The following is a 21,056-nucleotide window of genomic DNA, read 5'->3' on the forward strand; positions in this document are numbered from 1 at the left end:
ATTCAAAAACTGGAGAATATGTAAGTTTAGGATTAATTCATCTGCTGACTTCTAACACACAAAAAGCAAGAAAAACTGCAGCCAGGAAAAAAAAAAAAAACTCGGAGACCTAATTTTGCAAATGGGCAGACAGACAGTGGGTACTTGGGTAAAAAGGGGACAGCTGTTGTGCATTCCAGACGAGGTCGAGACGTCAATAATGGCTGCAAACAAGCATGAACTGTACGCTGCCTCAGAGTATGTGGCAGATGAAACCTCCGCCAGTGGAAATGCCGCAACATCTGGGTTCAACAAATGCTGCTGGAGGACAAAGTACAGTGTAAAACGCCTTTTATTTAAACCCCAAATGTATAATGTTCAAAAGCCAGAAAAATATCATTGATGTGGCGAAGAATATCAGAGTAGGGATTATTCTTTTCAGATTTTGTAGATAAACTTTACAAAACCTTTTATTGTACGCTTTTCAATTGCATTATGCGGGTCAGTTTTTCCGTCTTTTCTAGTTTGGTCTTCAGGGTCTTTCCCTCGGTCACATTATCGTCTCTCACATTATGCCCTTAGCCCATATCCAGCCTGGTCAATCTAATTAGATGAGTGGGAGTCATTGGGTGCTGTTTAAAGCCATCAAAGGGCGCCCTGTTCCCCGCTGGGTGCCCATTGGCGGTGGACACAAAACAGAGGGGCCTGTGTGCGAGCGGGACCCTGGAGACAGCCCGCCCCTCGATCCTGCTCGCCACCCGCCGGCAGCCTGGTGACATCATCACCCCATTCCCTGACCTTTGACCCTCCACACTGTTTGACCCTGTGCAGCCTGGCGACAGTGAAACCTCTGTGTAAAGCGGAGCGGGAGGGTCACGGTGTCACTTATGGCCACCAGACGCTGATTTAAAGAGGTTAATTTTTCACTAGAGTTAAAAGTGTTATTTTCATGCAAAGAATCTGATGTGTGAAGGAAAATGTCCTCTAAAAATGACCTTCTTGGAATATTGCTCAATCCTTCTTTTGTGGGTATTGATTTGCTTAAGAATTTGGCGTTTTTTTAACACTAGGTAGGAATAAAAAAACAAAACAAAACATACTGGTGATCCATTATGGCTGAAAATAAAAAAAACTCAAACTGCAAATAATAAAAGTGTCATTGAAAGATACATGCACTCTGTTGTTGAACCTTAAATTAACAGAATTTTCCTTTTGTTCTGCAGATCCAGAGTGTGGAGACGTCCCGCTTCTAACACCTGGTAGTAAAGAGATGATGTCCCAGGCCTTGAAAGCAACGTTTAGTGGTTTCACCAAGGAACAGCAACGACTTGGTATTCCCAAAGGTAATGCCATCATTCAAGTAAAATCTTTTAGCGGGAACATGTTCATTTCCATCTTGAATTATTTTTCTTAAAAGTGCCTGTTAGACACCAAGAATGTTTATATAAAGCAAACATATCAAGAGGTGGACACAGTGAGTACAGACGGAGATGTAAAGTAATGATTTATTTTTCTCCGTAGAGCAAACTCTTGTACGACTTTTCTATACTTTCTATACATTTTCTAGCCTTTTACTAAACTACAAACCATCTGTGCTCCCTACAGATCCCAGACAGTGGACAGAAAACCATGTAGCAGAATGGTTGACGTGGACAGTTAATGAATTCAGCCTTAAAAATGTGGACTTTGACAAATTCTGCATGAACGGAGCAAACCTGTGTGCCATGGGAAAAGACCGCTTCCTCGACTTAGCCCCGGATTTTGTTGGTGACATCCTTTGGGAACATTTGGAAATGCTTCAGAAAGGTAACTCAACATTTCAAATTGTGGAAATTAGAGGAAAGTACCGGTGTATATAGATATTTTTGTTGCATGTGTACAATGTCTTCATGGAAACTGTGCATATTAATATCTCAGTGTCCACATCGTCTCATACCACTGTTGGCATTTGCCCCCGTAACAAGAGCCAAACAGGAAGACACAATTTAGCTCGGGCCATTAATTTTTGATAATGCTGGATGCAGTTACACGATACATGAAATCAATGAGCAGGTCACTGACGCTCTGTCTCTATCTATTTTTCATGAAGAGGATACAAAGCATTACCCCATCAATGGACTGACCTCCAGCTTCCAGGAATCTCGTTATACCTCAGACTACTTTGTCAGTAAGTACCCATTACATTTACGTCCGCCGTCATCATTATGGGAGCATTTTACTACAGTGCACAAAAAACAAGTTTAAGTACCGTAGAATGTAAGTAACATGTTGTAATTATTAAATATCAAACAAAACAAACTATAAATTCTGAGTTGGACTGTTGGATTTAAACTGTGAAGCAAGAATTGGCAGATTTTGGGTGTATTTATAGGCACAAAATAAATCTGAGCATCAAAAACACCTGGTGATATGTGTCATTTAATCAAAAATACTACAGTGTACAACAATAAAATAACAATAAAGTGCAATGAATTTCAAAATCTGCACACGTGTGAACAATCTGATTACGTACATCAAAAAATCTGATTACTCGCATCATATATAACTGTTTACATGACATTTCAATAATCTGCTAACTCCAGAAATCAGATAATGTTTAGATTTATGGTGTGCATTTAAACATAGACAGTGAGATTTGCATTTACTATCTGCAATACTCACAATTCACACACAACCTCGATACAAGGGAAGTCTCAGTGTATAAAATTACCACCACATAAAATAGTATCTTTTTTAAAATTAGTCATGGCTTCCTAAAATAACCTAAAACTTAAATGACCCTCTATGCTGGTGTTTACTTTTGTCTCCAGGCTATGGTGTTGAGCATGCTCAGTGTGTCCCTCCTTCTGAATACTCAGAGCCCGGCTTCATCACGGAGTCGTACCAGACGCTGCACCCCATCAGCTCGGAGGAACTGCTCACGCTCAAGTACGAGAGCGAATACCCCAGCATCCTCCGCGACACGCCCCTCAACCCGCTGCAGGGGGACTACTGCTGCATCAAACAGGAGGTGGTCTCGCCCGACAACATGTGTGTGGGACGTCTCAGCAGAGGTTAGACTGAACACGCTTTGAATGCAGTACTCAATCGCTGTTTTATGTACATATATATTAAAAAAAAAAAAAGCAAACTTGTTGGTTTTCGCATTAATAAAGGAGATTACGGTTGCTCCTTGTAATCTTTTTCGCCATAATCTAAACCAAGATGCGCAGTAAATTGGTATTAAACATGATTTTTACTACTTTTTAGATCAGTAAAGGACAATAAGTGACATATTTACTTCAAAACTGCCACCATAGTCTTGTATAAACCTTTGAGGAACACTGTAAGCTCAATATTATTACTACTCGTACTACATAAATAAGTGTAACTACCATTTCTGCATTTTCAGCTATTGTTACCACATTGTTACCGCTTCTATTAATATTTATTCTTATGCTGCTGCTATATCTACCCCCTGCTTCTTCACTACCATCACAGAATACATAACACAACTTCAACTAATGTTTCTGCTGCTCACATTATTACTTGAATCAGTGAGAAAATCTGCTTAGTTTCTGTTATACCAGTATTTCTTCGCTTGTCATTATCCAAAATCTCATAACATAAACGGAAAACTAGGGTATGGTTTGTATCTGATGAACCTATTTGATGAATGTAAGTTTATTTTAGAGCGTTTGAGTTTTTTGGAGGGCTTTTTGTGGGTACATAAATGCGTGTGATGATCGTACTAAGCTACCAGAGAATGTCATGCCACATTTGAACACGTACATTAGAAAGAGAGTCGTTGTAGAGCCTCTAGTTGATTTGCGGTTAGAGCAAACCAACACGTCTGTCTCGCTTTAGTTCGCGATTGGAAAAAAAGGTTTTGTTTTTGCGAGTGTTACACGTACAAAGCCACAGTGCTGTGTTTTCTACGTGCTGAGCTGTCCTCTATGTAAATGAGTTAGGTGGTGCAACCTCGAAGCGCAGTTTTGTTTTCGTGCTCCTCTGGCCTCTTTCTCTCAATTCACCCCGAGACTTCTGGGTAAAAAGGTATAGGTGTCATCATCAGTCTATAGTCTACGGTCATGGGGGGTTTCTCATGCAGCCGGTTGCTTTTCTGAGCGTACAGGCTTATTTTCACTCTTTGCAGCGGTTTACACAAGTATTAGTAGCATTGTTTACGTTCACAGTCATAAACTTGGGACTTTCTGCACAGCTGTATAAATGAATCTCGCGTCTCTTCTACTCATTTGGGCTTAATCGTATGCCTCCTAGCTCCTCTTAAACACTGGACATGTGCACGTTGTGTTGTGGGAAAGTATTTTGCGGCTCTGCCACTATCCACATGTGGATCCAATTTGCGCCATTGAAGATTTCAGCATCAATTGAAGTGCTACATTATCTGTCATTTGTTAATGACTCACCATTGACTTCTCTTATCTCTCCAGCGCCAAAAATAGCAAAGCAATTTGTGCAGGTCTCTTTTTACAATCAAAAGCAGTTGTTCTGAGAAGATTATAGTTGAAGCTGTCAGGAAAGTAAGGCCAAGGCCAATTTATTATAATCAAGATATCAAAATTAACAGTCTACACAAAACAGTCTGTAGGCCAGATATGTGTTGGCCTGTAAAATGTAAACACTCTTTGCACAATATATTTATACTCTCCAGCTTTACAGTAGTCTAGCCTATGGTCTATTATCTAGTAGATGATATTATTTTATGTTTAATATGTTTGTTTTTTGATCACTTAATAAGTCACTTCGTTGTGCAATGGTGTGCTCTAGTTTTTGATTTTGTTGCATTAGTTTTCTGCAGGATTTAATTTATCATTACTTGAGACTAGCACCTCACTTATCTTTTGCTTTTTATTCTTCTTTTACTCTTGCATTGACCTGCTTTTCCCATCCTCTCATCCAGGTAAACTCGGAGGCCAGGACTCATTCGAAAGCATCGAGAGTTTCGAGAGCTGTGACCGGTTGACGCAGTCTTGGAGCAGCCAGTCCTCCTTCAGCAGTCTGCAGCGGGTGCCTTCCTACGACAGCTTCGACTCGGAGGACTACCCCACGGCTTTGCACGGGCACAAACCCAAAGGCACATTCAAGGACTATGTGAGGGAACGCTCGGACCTCAGCAAAGACAAGCCGGTCATCCCCGCAGCAGCACTGGCCGGGTACACAGGTGAGACGCAGTGAAACGTTAAGTGAAGAGACATGAAGTTAAATGGGGTTAATTGATCTTTTTTCTTGAGCTACACAATCCTTAAATCTACGAAAACTTACATGCTGGTGAAGGTTTGAACCCACACTCAAAGTATTGTTTTAGTTAGTTATGATGCAGGAGATTTATAGTAATATAGTAATAAAGTGTAGCTTAACTTTAGGGATAAAAAAACAAACTTATATTACTTTTTAGTCTTTGATTCCACCTAAAAAAGATCTTAGTTACCCTGCAAAACTGTTAAATGGGTCTCGACAGCATCACATTCTGCTGATGTCTTGCAAAAGCCCCAGATGTGGTGGTGCTTAAATGCTTCGCTTGAGGTGAGAAAAAACACACCCTTTTGGCAGCCGAAGTCATGCACATTACCGGAAATAGAGTACACGCTGCATACCCTCCCCTCTCTCCTGCACTCTGTTTTTTTTTTTTTTTTCTTTTTTTTCTGTCTTTACCTCTCATCTGCGTCCTCATTATCTGCTGGCCGCATCTCTTACCAGATTTTTTTTCCAGGTCGCCCTAGCAACGCTGCAAAAACAGAAAATGCGCTTCTGCCTCGCGACGTAACCCCGTAGCACAATTATCCCTTTATCTTAAAAAGCATCTCCTCTTCGAACCTGCTGAAAGTAGCTGTGAGGCGTCTTCAAACAGATGTGCAGATAGGAGCTGCAAATGCACTATTTTAGCACATGGTGTTTTAGGTTTGACATTTGTAGGCCTACACGTGGAAGACGCTATGTGGAGTTGAGAAAAAATGCCTTTATTTTATGTAGATTCTTGATAAATAGTCATTTCAATTTTGCATGAATTAATAAAAAACAAGCACACATAGATGGATGCAATCTTAATCCTTAAACTGTGATTATAAAAACAAAATGACTGTTGCAACTAAAAGCACAGACGCCACTGAATGGGACTTTTCACCTCTGTGTGAATTATAGTCACAAGATCTTAATATTAGCAGGGCTGGAAAAGGGGGAAATCCTGGGAATGTTCTCAGTGTTTGCATCAGATCCTGTCCCAAAGTCAGTGTGCAGATGTTATTTGGTCATCTGTATGTTTGGCTCTTTAAAAAGACGCTCTAGAACAATGCAAGGCTTATTGTGTATACTGAGCTGGCTGTTTTAATGCACAAATAGCTACTAAAAAGCCATTATAACAACACAAATGGCATGATTCTGCAAATAAAACAACATAATGCACATCTTTTAAGACCTAAAACCACCAATTTCAATGCCATAAGTTGCAGTAACATCATAAAATTGTCTAAAAACACGTGCTTAATCATACCAATCATATCGTGACAGACCGAGTTAGTAAAATAACACAAACTGTAACAAGCTGTTGTTTTGACCCGAGTGCTTCGCAGAGTGCTGTGCTCAGCTTCCTGTCCCAGAGGCAGTGACAGGTGACACTTGGCCGTGCAGCAACAGGCCCGATAAGCAGCTCACCGATAAGTCAAGCTCCACTCGTCAACTCTGTGGCTTCCTGTGAGAAGTCACTACATTCCACCTCTGTTTGCACTGATATTAATCATTTATAACCGGGACCATGACACAGTAACACGGAAATATAATAATGACAAGATAAACTACATTATTTAACTTCGCTTAAAGGTGCACTATGGAGATGTTACTGCTTTGCCTGAAATGTTCCACAGTACATATCGCACCAGGAAAGTTACGTGCCCTACAGCTTTAAGTTTTTGTAGATTTTGTAGTTTTAAAAGATCAAAAGTTCAATCATTGTGGAAGGATTTTGTCTCACTGGAAAAAAGATTTCACCTACAATCTAAAAAACTTGACTTTGATTAGACGTTTGAGTCGACGTAGGGCTAATTCACTAACACGTCTGTTCATGTAAACTTCTTAACACCCCCCTAAACTTTAGCACTGTAAAATATAATGACACATTTATGACATGCATATTTATAACTCTTCAGACATCTTGATTCTGGTTTGGTTCCCTCCTTTAACATGCAAACGACCCCAACCCGCCTCTATGTATAGTTTTTCAATGCAGCCCATTGTGCACGCAGACTTGTAAAATATTTTTGGAAACTTTCTCTTGTGAAGGGTGGCTTAAGTTCTGGCATGAGAGCGTGGGCCTGGTCAATGCACACTGTATTGGCCTTATGTGCGCTGGTTGTTACAGTAGCTATAGCCAACTGGAGGAATTCAAGTCAAAGCTATTGCTGAATGAGATCTAGTGTTCAGGGACTGCTCATTTTCCAAATTTGAGTTAGCTCTTGTCATGCACTTTTCCAGAGACGTGCTACTCCGCGAGAAATGCCATTTATTTTCAAGTCTACAACCCACGCGTTCACGTTTGTTTGCATTGTGTAACGTGAAGCTCTTTTTTGGCGTTTGAGAAGTGCTTATGGTTTTGCTCAGGTTCAGTTTTGCTCGGGCGGGTGTGCAGCGTGTGCAGGTGTGATTATGACATGTGATATTCAAAAATGGGGTGTCTTAGTTTACCGAGAACCCACAACATCAAAAAGACTGCGTTGAATTTAGATCAGCCCAAACCGACCTCTTCTGAGACTGCCTCCACTTTACATTTTGCGTTTGGCTCGTTCATATTTTGCACATTTACCATTCACATATCTCTTTTGTTTAGTCTGCTCCAAGCCAGAGACCAGACTGCTTTATTCTCTGAAACACACAAGTCTCTGTTCCAGATACAAAAGTCAGTCACATATTTTGAGCGAGTGATTTCATCGCTAAAGAACTCGTACAGATACAGACTCCAGTTTCACACAGTATGATAAATGTATGATAAATGTGCTGGTATATTTAGACTGGCATATGGTTTGAGCGCTAAGCTTCAAATTTGAATATCTGCTATTAATACAGTATTTACATGCATTGGGGAAGTTATCTGTACTCTTGAGTAAATGAAATGTGTTTGTAGGATGTGAAAAACACTTTGGAGATGAATTATATTTTCATTTTTTTGTTAAACGTAAAGACATTTGGGGAATTCTGTACTATTTTGAACATAAACCATATAAAATTCAACTGCGGAAGGAAAAAAATGCTAAATTATCTGTCATTTTGGTATACTTTTTTCTTTTTTTTTACTGTATTTAAGTTTAATACGTTGAATATTTTATAGACAATGTATTAAATCATATGTTGTATCCTTCCTTATGTTGAAATATCGCAGGATTTTTAATATTTATCTTCAAATCTGTCTCTTTTTTGGTCTTCAGGCAGTGGTCCCATCCAGTTGTGGCAGTTTCTTCTGGAGCTTCTAACTGACAAGTCGTGCCAGTCCTTCATCAGCTGGACAGGAGACGGCTGGGAATTCAAGCTCTCTGACCCTGACGAGGTGAGAGGTCACGACCCTGAGGGGTGATGGCACACGTACTGGGAGGTCTTAAGTGTTTAGCCAGATGAAAAAGACATAACCTTTTAAAAGCAACAAAACAGACATGTAGTACTAGCGTTTCGAATGCTTTGTCAGATTGAGTTACAGAAAAAGGTAGATGCGTGTCCCATAATCTTAAAAATAATCGAAATAGTGCAGAGTTTATGCAAAAAATACCAAATTAAATGTACGTTAAGTAAGTTGGATGTGCAGCGAGTGTGTAAATCTCTGCTCCAACGAATGTGTTTTGGAGATAAGTTTGTATTTGTGCGAGTGAATGCACACATACCTCCATAAAGTGCTTTGAGTGCCCGTCGGAGACTATGTAAATGGACTAAAAGGGATTTATCTTGGATTGTCTCTGATCTCGAATCGCACAAACTAGACACGACGGGCAATCTTCTGTCTTAAGTCTCTAAAATGCAGACGATCATTCTAAGTATCTCCTGTACTCTAATGACGTTTGTTGTTTTCAGGTTGCTCGGAGATGGGGCAAGAGGAAAAACAAACCCAAGATGAACTACGAGAAGCTTAGCCGTGGTTTGCGTTACTACTACGACAAGAACATCATCCACAAGACTTCTGGGAAACGCTACGTCTACCGCTTTGTGTGTGACTTAAAAAGCCTGCTTGGCTACACGCCCGAGGAGCTGCATGCAATGTTGGACGTTAAGCCTGATACAGATGAGTGAAAAGAGACAAAGTTACAGAGCCAAGTGGACTGGGGTCTCATTAAGTGGTCTTAACAAACTGTTTTTAGGGACCAAAATGTTTTTATCGACTAACTTGGACTGTCCACTCTGAGCACTTGAATCTCAGAGCTTGTTTTAAAGAGAAGGCACAAGCCGAATGTGTGTATGCACAACCCTTTGCATTGGAGAAACATATGAGCGAGGGAATGTAAGTATACTGTAAACTGGTGATATTTAGCAGCTCACAGCAGACGGGTAGAGTTCAGGTTCTGTTTTATCTTAATCGCACAACAAGGCAAAGTGGAATGACCTTGGTGCATAGAGGAAAAAGTGCCGCGAACCAAACGAATTGGACTTAAGCTTGTAGCAGCAGAAAGCAGGTGGAAACTTTCCACTCTGAATGTTTGCCAAAATGTCTAAACAGAAGTGAAGAAGGAAAAATGTCATATTTATATACAGTGAAGCACAATTTTATGTTTGACAAAGAGAGTGTTTTAGCTCGGACCAAAAAAATGTCAGTTTTTGTCCTAGATTTGTGCCAGTATCATGTTGTCTTTATGTAAAATGTCAGGCATATACTGGAAAGTGTTTTATTTTCTTATCTACCTGTCACAGAAGGTATTTTCAAACCAAATCAGCTTCGCTCTGGATGGCTGTAGCTCTGACCTGCTCAGCACCTCTCAGTTCTGCAGTGGCATTGTGCTCGCAGGCGTTGGGCACATTACTCATAGTAAAAGAGAACGACAGACAACTGAAAGTAGCCGTTGCTTTTGAAACTTACCGCCCAGTACAAGCTTTCACCTGGTTAGACACATATTGTGACTGAAACTTATGCATTGTTTTGCATATACCATCAGTATTAGCAAACTATAGACAATCTAAGAGCAGAGACTCAGACGCCTTTGGTAGGACTTGTTTTATATGCAGAATTAACTATATTATTATTGTCACTTCACTGTCAATGTTAAACTTGTTTTAGATGTGTTTTTGAGATATGCCAGATGACTTTGAATCCGTTCAGTATATGCAGTATTTTTTAAGTTGTCCCAGGATAGTATAAAGTAGGGCTCGAGATGGTTAGTGCGTGGATGTGGAAGACTGAGAAGACACCGGCGTCGAATGACAAAAAGCGAGAAAAGTTGGAAAAGTTGGATTTTATTGAAAGTTTGCATTAAATGGATTTGCTGACTGAGGGATGTAGCTTTAAAACATAAAATATAAGTACAGAGACATGTATTCGTTATGTCTGTGACTGAATGTTCATTCCATACATAAAGGAAAAGCGGGATGGCTTGCCTTATGGGAATTTCCAAAGCTGAATATTGTACAGTGTGATTGTTTGCCATGGCTAACTGTTGCCCATATGGGTCAAAATAACTTGTGTGTTTGTTCAGACTGAATTTCACAAAGCTGTATTGAGACCAAGATTATACAAATAAGCAAGGCACAAAGCGGAATAATAACCAAAATTCTTGTGAGGTCTCGGGGAAAGTTGACATTTCATTTTGAGTACTGTTTGAGAAGTTGACCTGTAAATATGTCATTTGTCTATAATTAAGAAGTGAAACAGACCAATGCCTTTCTAATTGAATCCTAATGCGACTATTGGGCATCACTGTACTTGAGCATACGCCACACACTGTCTTTCTTCCCTTTTTATTTTGTTATTACGTGTTTTTATGTAAGAGCTTTAGCATATTTACTTGTTTCTAATGCCATGGAGACAAAGCACATGTCACAGCGGCCGTCTGTTTGGCCTCATCCAGTTCACGCATACGACGTAGACGCCAATATTCTGTATCTGTTTGAAAATGTCAGGAAATAGAACAATGTGGAGTGGCACAGCGCTCGCTCCTTTGCAGGTCTTGTGCTTTACTGGTAGTTTGTGGCATATGCATATCTCAGAATGGATTGTGAAGGAAGTATTTTTAGATTTTTTTTGTATATTTTATAGTGTTTTGTATTTTTGTTATGAGATCATTTTATTGTATTAGTTTGCAAACATTTGAATATGTTCAATAATTTATATTTTATAAAAGACGAGACGCAGACAGCTGGTGCTTTCATGGGAATTTCATAAAGGTAGCGCAGGACAACCTAATGTAGCGATGACTTTTCTTTTTTTTTTGGTTATTTTTTTATTTGTTTTTTTATTCATTTTTTTAATAGTAAATTCAACCTGTCTGCTAGAGAAAAGGCTGATGCTGGCCCATCAATGATTTCTGCTGGAAAGTTTTATAAACTGTAGCTTCTATTTCTAAAATGTACTTAATGTACTTCAAATGTTATGAAATATATGTGAACAAAGAATTTTTAACTGTGTGTCTTTCTCATTTCCTGCATCACGAAACTCAAGTAGTTGTGGTAGAGACGCATTTGTTTTCATAATAAATAAGTTCCTAAGTATTATAAAAAGGTGATGTCAACAGTGAGTAATCGCAGTACTGGCACTATCTGTACACTACGGCTAAATTTATGACTACTGCTAAATTTATGCTACAAAAATACGACTCCCACTGAACCAAGCTCAGAGGTCAACACTTTTTATTTGCTTTATCTGCAGAAGTATATTTTCTACAGATCAGATCTTCACATAAATGTAGAACATGTGGTGGAACTTCACACATTGTGTCTCGAAATGAATCGAAACAAACAATTTTACAGATACGACCTACAATGTCACACTTTCCAAACAGCCCTTCATTGTCCAAACGACCAGATCACTTCTTCAAAGGCGTTCGGAGTCTTTGAAAGTCTCGGCGGCCGCGGTGCGTCGTAGCGATGGGGTGACGTCAGCAGAGCAGCACACTGTGGCTCATTCATGTGCTCCAAACTTCGGGCTCAATATAAATTCCATTGTAGATAGAAAACACAGCGCTGTGGCGGGCTGCCCTGACTGCACAGCTGTTTGGCTCCGAGGTACGACACAAACATGTACATTTGAATACAGCCAAGACATTTGACTCCTGAAACACACAAATGTATAAGAGTGAGCACTTTTCCATCGTGGACCTGCTGGTGCTCGGTGCAGAGGGCAGACTGAGGTTACACAGGTGTTTCTCTTCCTGTCCCACCTTCACTTCTCCAATCTGGGCTGATCCACTCCAGACCTGCTCCTGCTCTTTTTTTTTTAAATACTTCTCCAGACCATTCTTGTTCCAAAAGTCTACCTCTCGTACCCCTCACCCAAACAAAGACAGCTACATCGTGTAAATACATCTTTTATCCAGGATTTGAACGACAGTAGACAGACCCAAAAACGCCCATCAGGTTAAAACCGACTCAGTAAAATTGTCCTGCGACCTGAAAAGTTGTTGGGGGCTGTACCCGGACACTTGAACGTGGGTGATTTGTCTGATTTCAAACCTAAATATTTAACCAAAAGGTCGTTCTAAACCACGTCTGTCTGCGCGTGTAGTCTTAACACAACCGTGAGAGAGATAAAATGTTACAGAGCGACGTTATAAGAGACCTGGGAAATGTTCAACAACCTGTTTACATTATCTCAATAGGTGAGTCAAGTGGAAAAATGAAAAATATACTGAATTATTTGTTATTTTTAAACAGGTAATCGCCAGGTAATCATCGCACTTACGCTCAGTACCTTGAGGTTAAAGGCTGTGACTAGATTGTGTAGGATAAGTAGCGACACTCAATAGTTTATCAGTGTACGCAGATATGTGCTTTTGCTTTTAAGTATCAATCATCACATTTCCATCCTATTTCAAATGCAGCTCCTCTGACGCACAGGACCGAGCCGGTGGTTCCATTACGCAGATGAGTTGTGAAATATGAGCACTTTGTCCCTGAAGGCCCTGCTCTTCTGTCCCCAGGGATTTACTCAGGCCAGAAGTCCGTCTTGTGTGTGTGTGTGTGTGTGTGTATGTGCAGGTCGACTTTCGTTACACCACAAGTTTATAATGTCATTGCAAAAGAAGAAGGCGTTTACAACAATTTTGAAAGTTTGAGTCATTATTTGTCACATTTTCGCACACATATTTTAACATCACCATATGACGATACACAAATACGTTTAAAGTACATCAGAAATAATTAGTTGGGACACAAGACTGGTTATTTCTGTATTTCTAAAGTACATGTTGTAAGTGTGTTCTTGGTCAGCAACGCAAACAAAGCAACATTTCACAATCGAGTTTCTTCCGAGTAACTGTCATGTATTTACTTTTAAATCAGCAATTTAATTATAGGACTGTATTATCTTATTATTTTAAGTTTACTGCACTGTTTGGGCACCCACAGATACTTAATATTGTGTAGATTGTGACAATGGCCTTGTGCGTTCATCAATAAGCAAGATACACCAAAAATAAAGATCACACACTGTAATATTCGCTGTGGCATTGTTCCGATTTCATTTCTGCAACGTCACAACATTTATTTCCATCCAGTGTTGCGTTAATTTCTCACCAACATGTTGCATTGATGCTGGTCGAGTCTGACGCTGCACAAAGCTTCTCCAGCTCATCCCAAAGATTCTCAATGGGGTTAAGGTCTGGACTCTGTGGTGGACAATCCATGTGTGAAAATGACGTCTCATGCTCCTGAACCAACTCTGTCACAATTTGAGCCCGATGAATCCTGGCATTGTCGTCTTGGAACATAAAAAATCCATTGATGAAACAACCTGGTCATTCAGTATATTCAGGTTTGAGCACAGACTGTTGCTGAACCTAGACCGGACCAACTGCAGCAACACCAACATTTTTGCTTGGTTAAATCCAGGTGGCAACTTTTATTTATTTATTTTTTTGGCCAGACAGTGTAAAAATACATGAGAAAAAAATGGTTGGGATGCAGGCTGATTATCACTGTATTTGTTAAGTAATGTAAAATACAAACAAAGCAACATTTCACAAACAAGTTTCTTACGAGTACTGTACTTTCCGGACTACAAGTCAGATTTTTAATTTTTTTTTTCATAGTTTGGCCGGGGGTGTGACTTATACTCAGATGCAATTTATATTATTATTATTATTATTATTATTATTATTATTATTATTATTATTATTATTATTATTATTATTATTATTATTATTATTATTATTATTATTATTATTATTGTTGTTATTATTATTATATTTATTTTTTATTATGTATTTTTTTGGCTGATGCAACTTATACTCCAGAAAATATGGTAAGTGTCATGTATTTCCTTATTAAATTAAATTATAGGAATGTATTATCTTATTATTTTAAATTTACTGTACTGTTTTTCCACCCGCAGATACTTATTACTCTGTAGTTTGTGACAATAGCCTTTGTGCGTTCATCAATACGCAAAACGGGTAAAGTGTCTTGCTGAAGGACACACAACAACACGTCCCCGGATGACGACTCAGAGTGACCGAACTTCTGTTTATACGAGAGAACCGCCCCTCCACCTGCGCCGCCGTCACCCCGGTACTTGTGAATAACCCAAAACACTAAAATAATCACCAAATAAAGTGCTATATTCTGCACAACACTCATCTTACAAAGCCAAAAATACCTGTAAAATTTAAAACATCAGTTCATAAGATTCGCACGAGCTCCTTACATCCCGTATTCATCTCATCCGTCGTCGTCTGCGGCTCAGATGTTGAAGCACTTTTTGGCAGGTGCGTGGTGACTGTATTATCCCGGCTTATGAAGGGCAGACCCGGGCCATCCCTGCTTTGGCTCACGATTTGCATTTTTATTGCTGTTGTCGCATCTCCGGTTAATACACCATTGACTCCCGTTGGCACCCTTGCACCTAACTGGGTAACCTTGCGCCCCCTCCCCACCTGCCCGCGCGCTTTCAGGCCGCCCCATTGGCTGCAGCCTTGGTACCGGGCCGACCTGGCATTCTGGGACAGGAAATGGACTGTGCTCTCATGTTAATGTGGACTTTCCATTAGTAGAGATGATTGATTTGTGTTGGTTCGGTGTGATGAATAGGCAGAAGACGTGACAATGGAAGGAGCAGGATGGAGATCTATGGGCAGGTGATGCTCCGAGTGAACCGGAGTGTGACTGAATCAAGTAGCTGATGATAAAGAGAGAGAGAGGACAGAGGAGGAAGGGCTGAGGAATGAAAGATGAAATGGAAGGTTAGGAGAGGTTTGCAGGAAGCTATGGCAAAGGCGAAGCAGCGGGGTCTTCTGTTTTTGAACGATAAGTACAAATGAATATCAGTTTTTTTAGTCATAGTACACCATTAATAGCCTGGCCAGACAAGACTACATGCTTTCTTTATTACAAAAACGCATAGTCTGGGCCTGACGGAGTTCGATTTGCTGTGATTGACAGGCAGATCAACCAATAACGGATTACAACTGGCAAAAAAACTAAAACTAAAACCAAACTAACACTGATTTCTGCAGAATTAACGACGAATCTCTTAATCTGAGGTTAAATAAGTCTGATTTTGCTCTACTAAATGCCAGATGACCAGTAGACCCATGACCTTATCCATTTCTCCTGCGTCACTGAAATAAACAAGTCTGTTTCTGTCTGAGTTTAACCCGGTGGGACTGTAAATCACTTTCATGGGTCCCCACTTCCAGATATTATTGTTAATTGTTATGGTAACGGTCCTAAGGGTTTCAGTCTGGATGCCAGGCTATGCAGTTGCTCGAGAGTATTGTCCCGCGCTGGTTTGGGGTTCGTATTTTTACTTCGTCGCGGAGTAAAGTGATCGCGGAGTCAGTGATTTTGTCAAAACACTGAGTTGTAATTTTGATATTTGCTTTTGCTTTCAGTATTTGTTCCGTTCGCCCTGGTGCACCTACAAAAGACTGTATTGTATCGTGAATAGGTGGGACACGCTGAGACTAGCACAAATTGGGGAGGGAGTTGGACTAAAACTAATTTTGGGCACCGTCCAGTTGAACAAGAAAATGTTTCTGCTTTCATTTTACAGTGAGGCGAGTGGGATACAGCAACTTTCCCAGGACATCTGCTCTCCAACACCCACGTTTCAAAAAGTTCACCCAATCATAGTGTCTCATCCACTATTAGGGCCAGAAGATGCAGCGTTCTGATTGGCCGCTGCAGACAGAGCCCAGAAAGTTGAAGGCTGAACCCTGAGAATTTTCCGAAACATTTTCTTCCCGGTCTTGACTTTGGACGGCATCTGTTTCCAATCAGTGTTAGTGAAAAGACTGCTTCTTTTTCTCCGCACATACACACACACGCAGCTCTGTAGTTGTAACTGTCAAGTGATTTTTACACCGTGGCTGAGGTTAAACATGTATTGTGAACATTATTCTAAAGGCAACACAAGTCTTCCCCTAAATTCATTGATTTGTACAGTGGAGAAGCCATTTGTGGTAAACAGGGTACACTTTTTTTTTCTTTTTTTGTGCAAAATTTGAGAACTACAGTACTTAACTCATACTTAAAGGGGAAGTGGACTTTTACGAGCTTTTAACCGTGTGGCAATGCTGTTTCCTCATCATTAGCTCACTCAAAGTTGCATTTTGATTGATTCAAGCATCTTGCATTTGAGGCTTAAGTGCTCATAAAATGTCAGCTTTCATACACCCCCTGTCCCCGCCCACAGCTCTGTACTTGCAATTGTGTAAAACTTTAATGATTTGCACATATTTGATTTAAAAGTAACAAAAACTGTTCAGTCGCTATCTGTGAAATGCATTGAAGAGACCAGGCTAGTCAGTTTTGTAGTTTTGAACAAGACGACACTGGATTTGTTTTTATTACAAAGCCGTTTTAGATCAATATTACAGTTTGCAAATTATAAAATGTAAAAGTGATTTATGTTATACTTTAATACTAACGACACGCTGTCCAGATCCCAGTTTGCCTCGTGTTTTTATGCTGTTTTCCTCGTCCCTTCTGTGTCAGAGCCTGGAGTTGGGTGGAGACTCAGGCTCCTCCCACACACACCTGCATCTAATCGTTAATCAAGCTGCACCTGAGGAGGACAAAAGGAGCCAGGACCTGACACTCGGCGCCAGATCGTCCGCGTATCCAAAGTGGTACAACTCTACTCGGCTCAGTCTCATGTTTTTGCATTTTGCCAGTCAATTCTAAGCTGGATGTTTTTGCTCCTCGTCAGATTTCGCTCCCTGGACCCGCTCAGCTCCTCTGTCTCCGACCCAGCTCTCCTCTACCGGTACTTCTCACCTCGTCTCTGATCCTACTGCCCACGATCTACTCCTGGACTACTGCAAAACAACCCCTCTCTCAACTATCTGATCAACCTACCTTCATTTGCACATTTAAAAACTGTAAAATAAACATTGTTAAACTGTTCCCCGAGTTCTGTCCACATGTGTATGCAGATATATTCAAACCACATGCACATTTTATTAGATTAGTTTGATATTTAACAAGAATTAAATGGCAAAAGATGAAGTTCAAATCTGTCAACTGAACAAATTGTTGAAGGAGTGAAAACGTTTCGCTGCTTCTTTAGTTCATGAAGAATTAAATACATTACTACAGCTATTTTAACTATTACAGGAAGTTAAAACCAATCATCAGAAGTGAAAAGACGAGACGATGACAACTGGATTAGTCTGTTGAATGTAAATTAGTGAATTGAATGGGCGTCTTAAGATGACAGAAAAACATATTCAAATTTTGTCAGATCACTCAGAGTTCAGTTTAAATGTTAACAGTTTTATCTGACACTTCCAAGAATCTTTATGCAATTCCCTTTTATATTTTATCAGAGCATAACCCTTGGCTAAACTTTTCCTCCTGATTCTTATTTGCTTTTCTAGTGTTCATCCCCAGCCCAGCTCTCATGTGTGGCCATTATCCCTTTTCAATCGCACAACTTTGACTTCACCGTGTCAACAAACTGCATAAAACCCTTGCTTATTATAGCAGGTACTTTCCACACATATTCAGAAATAACCTCTGTGATTCAGAAGAGGCCAAAAGAAAATAGACTCAGTAAGCAGCAGCGTGTCGCCTATAGCAGAGCGCACCATTATCACTCAGGCTGACGGGAGGTTCTGCCCAAGACGGCCTCGCGGGTTTTGGCCTCACGGACTTTGGCCTCGCGGGTTTTGGCCTCACGGACTTTGGCCTCGCAGAGAAATCATCAAATGTGTAATAGATGCATGATTTATGATGGCAGAAAAATATGATAAATGTGCGTCTAAGTCACAATTCAGATTTTAAGTTAATACTATTGTTTGTTTTATAAAATGTAGAGATATAGAGATTTAGATATATAGATGTATAGATATAGACTGTTGTTGTATATATCTACCTCTAAGTATTTCATTTTATTTTTAAGCATATCTCTTTTACTTTATGCATGCCCTTATTTGTACTTATTCAGTGTTTTTATGTTGCACTTTATCGCCAAAGAGAGTTCCTAGTTTCAGCTGTGTTTACTGACAATGGCAATAAAAAGTCGTCTAATTCTGATACAGATGTAGATGTATAGATCTATGGTCACAAAACACTGTAAAACAACCCAACGACTGGAGGAGAGGAGATAAAGATGTAACGAGTCTCTGCCTGATTTTTGTTTCCTCTCCGGTGACCTTTGACCTGCAGCACCATTGGTTTTGCTGCACTGCTCCTGCTGTGAAAAGCTTGATTTACAAGGCAGTAGCGCTGACTGCGTTTCTGCACAAATCCTGGGTCAGGTCGGGCTAATAAATCCATAAGGTGACGCCTCAGAAGGGGTCACGTTTAAGTTTCAAACCACATCATCTCATTCAAATGCATGTTTGTCCTGTCCTCTAAATTTAACGTAGGGTCAGTTTTAAATGAAGAGATGGAAAAAGTGATCTGCATGAAAACAGTAAGTAAAGACACAAAGTTACAATCTATTACTGTCAAATGCGTTTGAATTGTTTTTTCACTTCAGTTCTTGTATGTTTTGGTTATATAATGCTCTGTTAGAACAAAGATAAATATTTTGGAAAAGAAATATTCTATCTGGATGATTGAATAAAGCAGTTTTAGACCCTTTTACTCTGCAGAGGTTAGGATTTTGTGGGAAAGGACAGATACAGCCAAGGATTGTGTCAAAGCAAAATGCATAAAATATAAATGAGCTATTAAAATAACAAAAGTTGTACACAAGTTTAGTCTCCTCTGAGCTGTGGGCTTCGTGGATTGAGGAGGGAAGGGGCAGCTCCCCTGACACTGTGTAAGGGACACGTTTACTGTAATAGTCCAATAGATATAGCACTGACCACATATGCAACACGACCACTTTATTTTTAACTGTACAAATAAACACCACACAACCAGTTTTTCATATAAAACGGGAGAAAATATATAATTTCTGCATAATCTTGTGGATGCTATGACTTGCAGCCTGAGTGTTTTCCTGGCACAGCACAATCAAAGCAAAGTTACATCATAATAGTAAGAAAAAGAGAGTCATTGTAAAATGAGCCACTGCAAAACAGAAGCAGAATGATTTGGCTGGAAAAACATTTTTGGTGAATGAATCTGCTTGTCTTTTATTTACAAATGGCCCTGTCATTGTTTGATTTTCTAAGTTTGTGTTGTGATTTTCAGCCATTTTGTGAAAGTGACTGCGGTTATGATTTGGGCTCTACAAAAATAAATTGAATAGAATCTAAAATTATGTGTAAAATATCGATTTGGCTGATTTGTTTTATGTTATGAGACTTCTAGACATGCAGCTCCATTAGTCCACCAGCGTGTTTACCAATAACCTTAATTCAAATATTAGCTTTTTTCTGCAAACACGAACATGTGATAAAAGTAGAGAACACATTTTGTACCCAAGACTTCAATTTTTAAAGTGTACTGCTATGCCGTGATGGTTTTCTACAATAATATTTACATCAGCCCAGTTTTTCGCTTCCTCTGTGGGATGTTTGCAGTAGCTATACCAGTGTAGATGTGCACAAATCCAGTATCGTGCTTGCTTTAGGCTCTGACACTGTGCAGGATCGGCCGGACAGTAACAAGGCCTATCTGAGAGATTACTGACTAAGCCACCATTCGTCCCTTTCAAGAACCACATGTTCCTGAGTAATCTGTGAACTTCACTGTGAGGCATGCAGCTGGTCAGGCCTCATTACATTTAAATAGTGTTGTAATGCTCAAATTGAGGGAAAGAAATACATTTCAGTGAGTTAAAACCCATGAGAAACAACTGTCAAAGCAGAGACAAAATTGAACGCCAACTCATAAAAGTATCTGGCATGACGTTCAGCCAAATACAAAGCTGTTTCTTTGGTAACACAGTCATAAGCAGTGGTGAAATACGATTTGGAAGAAGCTTTATTGATTTCTACATTTTTGGGGAAAAGTTAAGTTTATAGTAAAAACTCTCAAGTGGAAAAATGTCGAGGAGGATGCTAAACTAAACTAAAAGCATGATTTTTCATTTTTTGCACTAAAAAGACATAGAAAAAAACTCACTCTGCATGCTTGCATCTCCTCATAACTGATTATTTGTCCTGGAGAAGGATTGAGGGAAAATGCTTGTATATAAAAATATGTCCAGAAATAAGTGGGCAAAGGAAAACTTAAATTAAGAAAGGTCACAAGTGTTTTAGACAGAAAAACTCTACATGCAATAGTGTTTGTGTTACTGCTGATGGAACACTCGAACGCCACGCAACTTGTGTGGCCCTCAGTATGTCCTTGGTCATGGTTTAAAAATAAAAAATTCAATAAACACAAAAGAACAACAATAGTGAAGTCAGCTGTCTTTTACAAGTGGAGTTGTGCAGATGTTGCAGACTGAAGACTTGCAGCAGCAGTGTTAGTGGTGGTGGTGGTGGTGGAGGCGAGGGTCCCGGGACACTTCGAGGACCCCCTCCCAGGCCTTTCCCACATCACTGGGGTCCGGGCCG

General features: G+C 39.8%; 1 protein-coding gene across 4 annotated transcripts in view; it reads left to right on the forward strand.

Annotated features, from left to right (window-relative positions):
- Positions 1-11,560, forward strand: part of ets1 (v-ets avian erythroblastosis virus E26 oncogene homolog 1) — a 28,656-nt gene extending 17,096 nt beyond the window's left edge. For 2 of the 4 annotated variants that reach the window (XM_033976680.2, XM_033976682.2), the window contains 7 exons: positions 1,203-1,322; positions 1,585-1,785; positions 2,069-2,146; positions 2,790-3,032; positions 4,883-5,143; positions 8,394-8,512; positions 9,028-11,560. In XM_033976680.2, coding sequence (XP_033832571.1) covers positions 1,203-1,322; positions 1,585-1,785; positions 2,069-2,146; positions 2,790-3,032; positions 4,883-5,143; positions 8,394-8,512; positions 9,028-9,243 — 1,238 coding nt within the window. In that variant the 3' untranslated portion in view covers positions 9,244-11,560. The remainder of the gene's footprint in view (positions 1-1,202; positions 1,323-1,584; positions 1,786-2,068; positions 2,147-2,789; positions 3,033-4,882; positions 5,144-8,393; positions 8,513-9,027) is intronic. The other 2 variants (XM_033976681.2, XM_055226228.1) reach the window with 1 other exon arrangement.
- Positions 11,561-21,056: the final 9,496 nt, after the last annotated feature.

Source organism: Periophthalmus magnuspinnatus, chromosome 13 (genome assembly GCF_009829125.3).
Source record: "Periophthalmus magnuspinnatus isolate fPerMag1 chromosome 13, fPerMag1.2.pri, whole genome shotgun sequence".
In the NCBI taxonomy this organism is placed as follows: Eukaryota; Metazoa; Chordata; class Actinopteri; order Gobiiformes; family Gobiidae; genus Periophthalmus; species Periophthalmus magnuspinnatus.